This window comes from Alligator sinensis, unplaced genomic scaffold (assembly GCF_000455745.1).
Source record: "Alligator sinensis unplaced genomic scaffold, ASM45574v1 scaffold647_2, whole genome shotgun sequence".
Lineage (NCBI taxonomy): Eukaryota > Metazoa > Chordata > Crocodylia > Alligatoridae > Alligator > Alligator sinensis.
This window is the reverse complement of record NW_005841832.1, coordinates 4,760,735-4,771,788: the sequence shown is the minus strand read 5'-3', so window position 1 is coordinate 4,771,788 and position 11,054 is coordinate 4,760,735. Positions and strand designations below refer to the sequence as shown.

The window sequence follows — 11,054 nt, the reverse complement described above, 5'->3', positions numbered from 1 at the left end:
AAAAAGGCTGCCCCTTCCTGGGGCTCGTTGTGCCCAACTTGGGCTTCTCAAAGTTGCCCCTCTCTAGGGCTTGCTACGCCTGCACTGGGGCGTCTCCGAAGTGCCCCTCTCTAGGGCTCTTCAACACCCGCACTGGGGCTTCTTAAAAAGGCTGCCCCTTCCTGGGGCTCGTTGTGCCCAACATGGGCTTCTCCAACACCCCCTCCTGGGACTGAGGTCTAAGCACCCCGTAAGCTGCGCCCTCACTGGCACCAGGGTCCACCCACTGCTGTAGGTTCCCCCTGAGTACGCTGCGCCCACTCTGGCGCTAGGGCCCCCACGCCACTGTGGGTCCCTATGAGTATGCTGCGCCCACTCGGGCGCTGGGGTCCTCACCCTCTGTTGTGAGTCCCCAGTGAGGCCTCCTCCAACCCCTATAGCCTCACCCAAACCACCGGTCTAATAAATAACAATGCCAAAGCAAAACCACAAGCCCCTAGGCTGTAACACAAATTGAAGCCGCCTGGCTATAACTTAACTCCACAGCTCAAGCCTCCCAAGCTGCCTTCTGTAACTCTGGTCAAGCAGTACTCGCAGCTCTCACTGCTTCGTATCATGGCTGAGAGAGCTCCTGCCTCTCTAGCCACTGGCAGGGAACTGCCAGCCTGGCTTCAGCCCTGGGCTTTATAAGGGCCAGGCCCTGCCTCCTACCGGCAGCTGACTCTCCTTAGTTGCCCCGGCAACCCACAGCTGTACTCCCTAATCACCGCTAGGGCTCCTTATGCACTGCCAGAGCTTTTCCTCTGGCAGTTTTCCCCTCTCTAGGAGTGAGGCAGCGAGGTGCACCGCGACAGCACTAATAATCCAAGAAAATCCTAAACTACATAAAATATTCAAATTGTAAAAGTTTTATTATATGATTCATAATTTGAATTGGAAGAGGGAAAAAGGTCTGTAAAGCTGTTATGAAAGGTATTAAAATTAAGTTTTTATTCCCTACATGATCTTTCACGAGACCTTTCTATAAACCAAATTCTCTGAAGAGGCAGAAAATAAACAGGTGAAACAATATTTACTAAAAAGGAAGGAGTAAAGAGACAAAGGTGCTATAGGCTTGAAGAACTATTCAAAGATAAGAAGGGATCAGAGAGTTGCTCTGGATTGTTAAAAGTTTTGCTGTGATAGCTTTGAATGAAGAAGGAAGATAGAAAAGCTTCTGTCAGGTCGCTGAGAGGGCAAGCTTGACTGTGAACTTACAGGAATTGAACGACTCAGGTATCGTGCTGGAGAAGTTGTAAGCCCCGTAAAGGAGGGTTGGTAGATGTTGTACTCATCTGTCACGGTGCTGGGAGAAGTGGGATGGCTGTTGAGGTTGGTGCCACTATTGCTGCTTCTGTTGTACAGGTTGTTGTTCAGCTCACGGTAATTTCTGGCAGGCAGCTGCAAGCTGCCAGTCAAATGATTGGAGATATGGTTTACAGGAAAACCTGTCCTAGAAGATGATGAAGTCATTTTGATCTCTTTATCATCTGAAGCAGCACACAGGTTCCCTAGAGAACTGGCTAGTCTGGAGTTTATGGAAACGCTGAATGGAAAACACATGTGGGAAGAAAATACACAGAATGTATATATATGTGAAGATTTCACACACAAGACATTTAAAGACATTAGGGGAAAATGACAAAGGACTGTTATGATGTATGTAAGCAATGACGGCACACACATTCCTTTTCTCTCCCTAACAACATAAATCAATTCTATGCACCAAAAAGACAAGATATATTACCTAAAAAGTTGTGTAATAAACATCCTGTGTAAGAAAGTATAGTGTCTTTAGTACTCTAGAGCACTTTGACTAACATAAAAATTTGTCTTGTTTTATCCAAAATTATCCCAAGTTCCATTTAACAGTGTCATAGGAATAGCTAAATTTCCCCTTAATGGCAACAAATCAAGGGGTCAGAAGGGCATACTGTTTACAACTTAACATTTTTGAGCTGAACAGTACCTAATAAAATATGAAAGCATAGGGACTGTTCCTACAATTGTATACATAAGCTCAGACATAAGTGACAGCTGAATGAAATGCATATTAGGTTTCAAAATTTATCAGGTGACTTTAAGAGAAGGCAACGGCCCTCCCTTACATGTCATGTCAGGACAAGGAAACTTACCTTTTTAAATTAGAACCTGAAGATGTTGGGCTTCTATTTATTCTCTTTGCAGAGGGTGAAATTGCTGCCGTCACTCTGGAGGACTTCAAAGGAGACATGGATCCTTCTGTACCACCTGAAGTATTCAATCTAAAAAAGTGAAAAATTTTAATGAAAAGTAAGGACATAACACCCAGGCCTAAACTTCAGAAACAGTAAGCTGGTTTTAAACACCTGATCCAGAACTTTCAGAACTGGGTGCTAAATATTCAGGCATCTTTCCAAGGGGAAAAAAATCATACAGATTTACGGTAGTAGCCCATCCATTTTGAATTGAACACCTATAGCTGATCAAGCATTTTTGTTCTTAAATTCTGCTATGTATTCAGGACACAGATCGTAGTTGTTGCTGCATGTACTCATCTCTGAATGACAAGATATTAATCTAACAGCAGGGGTAAAGTCTTTTCTAGGAGTGGAGCGTTAGGGACACATCCAAAAAAGCATGTAGGCAGAATTTAAGCACCTAATACCAAGAAAGCATTCCAAAAAAATTACATTTAACTGCTTAAGCAGATAAAAGTCCAGACAACTATGCATTCATTAATGTCACTAAGATGCCTAGAGTTCTGCTACTGTACATTACACTGCTATTGATACCATTATGTCCAAGTTGAGCATTTATGTCCTTCTCTCGTGCTAAGTGTTTTTGTGATTCACAAATTAAATTAAATCTCCCCATTCCTAAGCCCCTTCAAGAACCTGATATCAATAGGCATGATCTGGCCATGCCTGCTACTGACTAACCACCTTCAGTTCAGCACTTACAGCATTTTCACTCAAAAACACAGATGGATGTGATACACGTGGTGGACACCCTTCACCTACATTTTCTACTTCCCAGGAGATGGGGCTAACACCACCAGCTTTCCTGGGGAATTAAAGTAGTCTCTGTTCTCAAAAATCTCCAACTAAAAACATGGCAGTTTTGGTGATGGGTAGGAGCTGCTTTAAAATCAGGCCAAGGGATCTCCAAGAGAAATAAATAAAAGAAAGAGGAAATGGAAATCCCAGAGGTTAGTCCTCTCCCTATGACTCTCAAAATCACAAATGCAATAATTGTAAACAATACTTCAGCTTAGATAGTATTAAAAGTAATACTTAATATCACCAGAATATCTAGAATAGGCACTCTGGAAATAACTACAGGCTGGAGATAATGATTAGAATTTATCATTTTTAAGTACTATTATTGCCATTGTGGTCTTCATATTAAATGCCATTTTCCTTGCTAAATGTATTATTTGAAGGGACAATAACAAAGGATTTACAAATGGTCCAAAACATAACTGAAATATATTTCATAGCTTTCTTCTAGTCTTTAGCAAATCCTTATCAATTTCATAAAGTTACTATACTTTTTACCACAACTGGCAGTCTTTGGCCAGGTACAGAGACATTCCATTTGTGCCAGGAGAAAAGCCTTTCTCTGGCACAAACTGAGCTGTACAAATATTCAAGAGATGTCTTGTAGAAGAGAAGCTGCTCTTCCACAAGAAGTTAGATTGGGTATCTATGAGGAAGATTTTTCTCCTCTCAATCTAAATTGAAAGCCTGTACACTTCTCTTGGATGAGGAGGACACCCAATATTCCACAGTCCTCTGCTTTCCCTCCCTCTTCCCAGCCAAGGGAGAGGGAGGAAGAGCACTGACTCAGCTGCCCAGGAGCTAGCCATCAGGGAGCCCTGTGGGGACCCTGCCCTGAAAAAGTACCCTCCCACACACACCAATCAGCTAATTGGCAGATGAGGTGGGAAATTCTCCTGCAGAGGAACCTCCCAGATCAGGTCTCTCCCCTTCTCCAGCCCTGGACTGGGTTCCTGTTGCGGCAAAATGTCTCTGCCTTGTTCCACACTACTCTGGGCTAGGCTGGCCTGGAGCACTGCAGGGCAAGGCAGGCTGCCTTGCTGCTATGGCAAAATGCCTCCACCTCCCCAGGGTTAGCTCAGAGCAGTGTGGGGAGGGCAGGCTGCCATGCCCCAGTACAGCCTTGTTATGGTGTTGGTGCACTACTCCCTCTCCCCACACACCTCCAGGTCAACCTGGAGCAGTGCAATGAGTGGAGGCTATTCTCCTGCAGTGGGAACCGGGAGGGTTCCCACCACAGGAGAATAGTTCCCTTCCCCTTCCCCCAATTCTGCAGCTAGTAAAGTGAGCAAAACGCTAGCTTGCATTCATAGATGCTTCTCAAGCAAATCCCAGGATGTCATCCTCCTGTTGTACTCAGCCTTGGTGAGGCTGTAGCTGGAATACTGCATCCAGTTTTGGACTCCACAATTCAAAAAGTATGTGGAGAAGCTTGAGAGAGTCCAGAGGAGAGCCATGCGCATGATAAGAGGTCAGGAAAACAGACCTTATGATGAGAGGCTGAGCGCCATGGGACTCTTCAGCCTGGAAAAGTGCAGGCTCAGGGGTGATCTGGTGGCCACCTATAAGTTTATCAGGGGTGCTCACCAGGATCTGAGGGAACATCTGTTCTCCAGAGCACCCCAAGGGATGACAAGGTCGAACGGTCACAAACTCCTCCATGACTGTTTCAGGCTAGACATAAGGAAGAACTTCTTTACTGTCCGAGCCCCCAAGGTTTACAATTAGACTGCCGCTGGAGGTGGTTCAAACACCTACTTTGAACACCTTCAAGAGACATTTGGATGTTTATCTTGCTGGGATCCTATGATCCCTGCTGACTTCCTGCCCCTAGGGCAGGGGGCTGGACTCGATGATCTTCTGAGGTCCCTTCCAGCCCTAATGTCTACGAATCTATGAATCTACGAATCCTGCCAATTAGATGATTGGCAGAAATTGGGTGGGGGGACATTCTCTCAAGGCTGTCTGTGGCAGCTGATCTTTGCAGCACCACCTGACAGGCTGTTAATTAATGGGCTCCCCTAAAGGGCAGAAGTGATCTAGGGTGCAGCTCTCTAGCACCCCTGGCTAGAGAGCCCACCTATGTATGTTCCAGCTCCCAGGCTATTTTTTACTGCTAAGAACTTCTTACTGGAAGAAATGAACATCTGTAAATGGCCTTTTTTGAGAAGGATTCCCAAGCAGACTGCAAGAGGGAACTGAAATTCACTGGCACAACTGTTGGAAAGTTTACCACATGCATACTAGGGCTGTGCGAAATGGCTATGTTTCATTTCAGTTTTGGCCATTTCAGAGGACAGTGATTCGTTTCACTGTTTTGGATCACTGTTCCATTTCTATTCGGCCAAATCTGTTTCAGAGTTTCAACACTGCTTCGGAGATTTGGATCAGCCGGGGAGAGGCAGGCACAGCTGGGTGGCTGCAGGTTCTCCCGCGGCTCCTCCAGCTGTGCCTGCCTCTGCCCTGGTCGGGGGAGTCACAGAAGAAACCTGCATGGCTACCCTGCCCATCCCCATCCCCCGCCCGGCCCCAACCTCCTGGCACTTTAAAAGGAGGGCTGCAGAGCAGTGCTAGACTCTTCCTGGGGGATGTGGGCCCCCGGATTTGCGCACAGGATGACAGCAGGCTGCCATCCCTTCCCCAGAGCATTGAGATTGGAAGGGACCTCAGGGACAGATTGCAGACATTGGCCAACTATGGATGTCAATATCAGAGCAGTCATTTCCCCCCTCCGTCTTCTTAGTTTCTGATTCCCCGCAAGCCCACCTCCAAAACATCTGAAATGGTTCCAAAACGTTTCAGATGGTTTTGTTTAGTTTCAGAGATGTTTTGGAGCCTTCCGCTTTGCTTCGGATTCAGTGTTTTGGGTGCCAAAACGGGCCGAAACACCTCCGAAATGAAATGGCTGGTGAAATTTCGCATAGCCCTAATGCATACCTACATTACCCTTCATGATAGCTAGTATGCATAGTATATACAGAACAAAGTTTACAAAGTTCAACAAAAGCAAGTGTCACCCAACTGATGTAATTTTTTTGTTTCTACAAAAGGCAAACAATAGTTATGAATTAATTGTACATAACAGCACTGTTATAATTAGAAAATATGACTGGAAAAAAATCACACTAACTTATAATCATGACTTAGGAGTCTCCAAAATACAGCTGTAATTTCTCTGTTAATTAATCAATTCTATATGTATCTTTCTTGAATGACTGTTGAAAACAGGCTCCCCTAGTTATTAGCTCAAAGTCTGACAAAATGTTATGACAACATTTGATATGATGAGTAAAAACAAACCACTACAAGACTAGAATAGCAGACATTTTAAAAATCTAATAAAAACACGAGTTTAGCTAACTAAATACCTGAAAGGCTGTGATATTGATCTGGTGTGTAACTTCATATCTTCCAACCTAGAGAAATCAAAACAGTTGTTCACACAGAAATCAAATCATGAGAAAATGACTGCATTTTTTTGTATAACTATTTAAACAAATTACAGTGACACAGTGTTACTATGCAAGAGCCATTTACGTCTCCACTAGTAGAGGAGCTTGAAAGCTAGCATGTGAGTGTTGGCGGGATGTTCTTTTCTGTGGAAAATTAACTGGGGAGAAGATAAGTTAAATATGAGTATTATGTTTGATTCTGGGCACATATACATGTCGCCCTATGGCAACATAGCAACGTGCTATATCACCATACAGTACGCTACAGCGACGTAGTGGTTGGGCGGGTCTACACATGATCACCAGCTATGTCACCATAGCACTGCACTCCCCTGGTATATTGAGCTGCTACGGCAAGGTAGCGGTAAAATCTACCTGTGTTCCGTGCGCATGGCGCAGTAACTGCCCATACTACACCATGCTACACACTAAAGCACAGAGTTGTAGCAATGTCACTGTACAGTGATGTGTAGACACGCCCTCTGAGTGCTGTAAGTGCTATTCATGTCTTCAGTTTGTCAATAGCATTTTAACTGGAACTATATATCATGGTTATATGAGTTATACCTCACAAGATTTTGCTTTGGAAGGTATTTATGGTTATCTAGCAATATTAACTTATTTTGTATTTTTTGTATCTTTTGTACTCCAAAAGAAATGCAAAGTATGGACAAGGACTCGAACATGAAGCAAACATTCTAGTTACGTGCAGTTACCACACAATATAAATCATGCAGTGTTGCATTGCTTTTTAATACAAATGTTACATTTCAAAGTCCATTTTCTTGAGCCATTTTCCTTGAAAGATATCACTTATTTTTACTTTCAAGATAGATGAAGCTTATTATGGGAAACTGATAAAGAATTTCAAATGGGAATCAAATACATATCTTGTTGAAATATGACCTTTTAAAAGCTGAATAAATGCATTTTTTAAATACAAAGCTAAACTTTTAGGTATGAGATCCATTATTCAAATTCCCCTTTAGCCCCTGGTGCCACAGGATTATTTTTGTGACAAATAGGAAAAAAGTCATAAAAAACCCAACTGAATATAATGTGGACAGCTATATTCCTTCTGTGTTAGCACAACTAACAATGGCCCACATGTAGTAAAAACCTTTTTATTGCTGCAACTGCAGAAAGAGTGATTAATTTACAAAGCAACTTTTAATTATTCTTATTTAATAATACTACCCTCTCAAGAGCTTCCCCAGTTGCGTATCCCTCATAGCCTTCAGGACTCTCATTCCATTAACTATTCACGGATCAGGTAGGGGTTATTTGTAGAGATGGAATTTAGGTTTATAAATTACCTAAGAGCCCCAGTTGTGGCAGAACGTGGCTGTCTCCGACTTTTTAAGGCACGGAGTTTGTCTCCCTGTGTCATACCATTCTTGGACTCCAAATTTGCTTTGTCTTCAAATTCATTCTAGGAAACATGAGGAAAGATGCAGTCTTACAAAATCCTTAAAACAGTAAACTTGATTCAGGGCATGAGGGACAAGATACTGCTATACAAACTAACCACAACTTAAGAGTCTGACAGTTATTTCTCTAATAGCCTTTTTAATTGCTATGGATCTCAGAGACCTTTATTCAGGCCTCTACCAAGATAATAAAAGAGTCTCATTACTATACACGTCTGCTTAAAATCAGGCAGTAGAGCCTTTAGATAAAAATCACATAAAAGAAAAGGGCAAGTTTGCTGGTAAGTTATTGTATCCTACATTAGGAAACAAAAAAATATTAACTCCTCTTGTGTAATGTGTGGGAGAAGTAAACAAAAGCTTTTAAAAGAGTTCTTAAGAACAACAGGGCAGAAATATGAAAGAATAATATTTTAAATTTAAGGAATGTATTCAAATACTTATTAATATTAGAAAACCTTCAAAATTCCACATACTTTAGAAAAGAATATTAAGTGTATTTTATAGAAATGCCTATTTATCATTTCTGACCAGTCTCAGTTTTTTTAAAAACTTCATTATAAAACTGAACATTTTTAATGCCTCAGTAAGGGATAACTCACCAAAGAAGAATTATGATTGTACTTTGAGCAATATGATTCTCCCTACTGAAGTCAACATAAGCTTTGCCACTGACTTCAGTAGAAAAGGATCAGAACCATACTGATGAATCTTAAGAGCTACATTCTAAAGACTTTTCAAATAAAAAGGTATAATATGTTAGCACATTTCAGACCCAAGATCCTCTAAACTGTTCCAATTATGCATTTTCCAAAAAAGAGAGCACAACTCAAAAAAAGTTTTGATAAACAGCACATTCAAGAATCAATGTGGAAAATGACTGAAATACCACCAGTTACAATTTCGGCAGTAGAGAAATATGAAAGTAGTACTTCATGGTTGTGAGAAGGCAAACTAGACAAACTTGGGATGGTTACCAAGATACTAAAGGTTGTTATTTGCCAAAATTGTGGCAGCTACAAAGAGTAATTGTTCTTTTTTAAGAGCCTGGAAAAAGCAATCCACCAAATAGCTTGTCTTTAGCCCCACTACAGTAATGCTCCTTCTTACTCTGTTGTCCTGTGCAAGCACCAAATATAGCCATAGATCAGAACAGTAATACTACTAACAGCTCCCCTGGGATATTCCGTTCAAACTGGAGTCACTACATTAGGCTGAAGGGCTCTTTAGACACAGTTTCTATTTTTGGTAGCCAGTCTTTGGCCACATAAATTAAAATCACTTCAAAAGCCACATACTTAATGTAGCAAAAATTCTTAGAAATATTTATATAAAATGTATCTATATTACCCAATTTTAAAACTTCACAAGCTAGTTTCTTAAAATACAGTAAAAAAAGGATTTCATTATACACTGCCAAGACCGTGTTTTTATAAATTCTAAACCAAGTTACATTGTATAAATAAAACAACTGTCTGTTCCCAAAATAACTTTTATCTTTATTATTTTAAGTGAGCCTTACAATTTGAAAATATCCAAACAGGTTCTTTTTTCCAAATATAATTCAAAAGTTAAAAAAATAAGTCCTTCCTTCCCCTATGACCAAACTAAGGCTACAGTGTTGCCATGCTTCAATTCAGATTTGTTTTTATACTAATGAAATTATGAAATCTCTAAAAAGGGCTGTTAAGACTAGATCACTGTAAAAGAAGAGTCCTGCTACATGCAAAGAAATCTGTACAATACTTCATATATACTTACTCCAATAAAGAAATGTTTTAAAGATAGAAAGGAATAAAGAACTAGTCTACAACTCTCCTGCCTTCTCCTTTTGCCACCGATCAGCTGCAGGGGATGTGAGATTTATTTCTGCCCGTTGATATTAGATAGCCATTCCTACTCCATTTGCAGTCCCACTATGTCCCACTCTTATTTGATATGCAGATTTCCTATGATGCAGGTGCTATGTTGATTCGCCAAGTTAATTCTTAGTGCATATTTTTCCTCATGACAAAAATAGCAAGTGGCTGCATGGATTTTTTCCACCTTCCCTCTGCCGTCCTAAACATACAGTTTGATAGTCTGCAGTATACCTGTTGCAACTTTGAAAGCGTGGTTTGTGGGAGATCAAAGGGTTGGAGGTGAGGTCCCTGTAACTAAGTGGGCTGCTTGATTACAGACCCCAAATAAGACACTGGATAATGAGAATGGATATTTCCATGTCTAACACCGTACGGGATTTATATGACCTCTCCTACCTCCAATGTGGATGGCAAGAATGGGTTCATATGTTTTTTCTGGCAGGGTCAGTGGGCAGGCCTGACTGTAGAGAGTATTGCCTTCATGCCCATCTTTAGGTTTGGGCAACTGGGGCCACTACTGTCCATACAAGTTCTGCACAGGAACAGCCCTGCCTAGGGGTGGTTCCCAGTTAATTCAGTAGATGAAACTGCACCTCCATATTTAACCACATCTGATATCTCTTAAAGCTTCCAGTCTGCATTGATAACTGAGATCTAGGGATGGAAACCCAAAGAAAAGGAGACAACAGTCAGAAGAAACTGCTGAATTGATTTGGTGCTTCTGAAATATGTCAACTTGAAAGCCCTGGAGTATATTTATCTTTTAGGCAACAAAACAGTTGCTGTGAAAATTACTGGACATCACCTGTAGATATCTAAATCCTGCCACAACAGCTATCAGGAAATTCTGAGTTAAGGATGCCACAGTGTTCTTGATTCTGATCATTTGTTTGTGACTGTAGGATATTTTAGATATGGCTTCCACCATAGACTACTACACCAATAAGCAAAGGTACAGGTATGTAACGCTGGAGCAGGGTTACAAATTTAGAAGATTCACAGTGGTCACCAACTGGTCGATCACGATCAATCCACGTCAAGTGGATCCCGGAGTCTCTTGAAGTTGATCCTGGGCTGGGGGGGAGCTGAGCGTGCGCATACATGCATGCATGCCCACCCCGCACAACCCAGCAGGTCAGCTGGTGGGGGAGGGAAGGGATGGAAGGCCGGGGAGCATTTGCAGTAGGGCTCAGGGTGCAAAGCCCAGCCCACAGCAGCAGCCACCTCTGCCATGCACAGAATGGGGGGGGG

General features: G+C 41.9%; 1 protein-coding gene across 3 annotated transcripts in view; it reads right to left on the bottom strand.

Annotated features, from left to right (window-relative positions):
* The window catches only part of CDC14A (cell division cycle 14A), a 133,181-nt gene that overhangs the window by 13,220 nt on the left and 108,907 nt on the right, over positions 1 to 11,054 (bottom strand). For 2 of the 3 annotated variants that reach the window (XM_025197231.1, XM_025197235.1), the window contains exons 12-15: positions 7,828 to 7,943; positions 6,428 to 6,475; positions 2,154 to 2,282; positions 1,237 to 1,564 (exon numbers count right to left, since the gene is read on the bottom strand). In XM_025197231.1, the coding sequence (XP_025053016.1) occupies positions 1,237 to 1,564; positions 2,154 to 2,282; positions 6,428 to 6,475; positions 7,828 to 7,943 (621 nt within the window). The remainder of the gene's footprint in view (positions 1 to 1,236; positions 1,565 to 2,153; positions 2,283 to 6,427; positions 6,476 to 7,827; positions 7,944 to 11,054) is intronic. The other variant, XM_025197243.1, reaches the window with a different exon arrangement.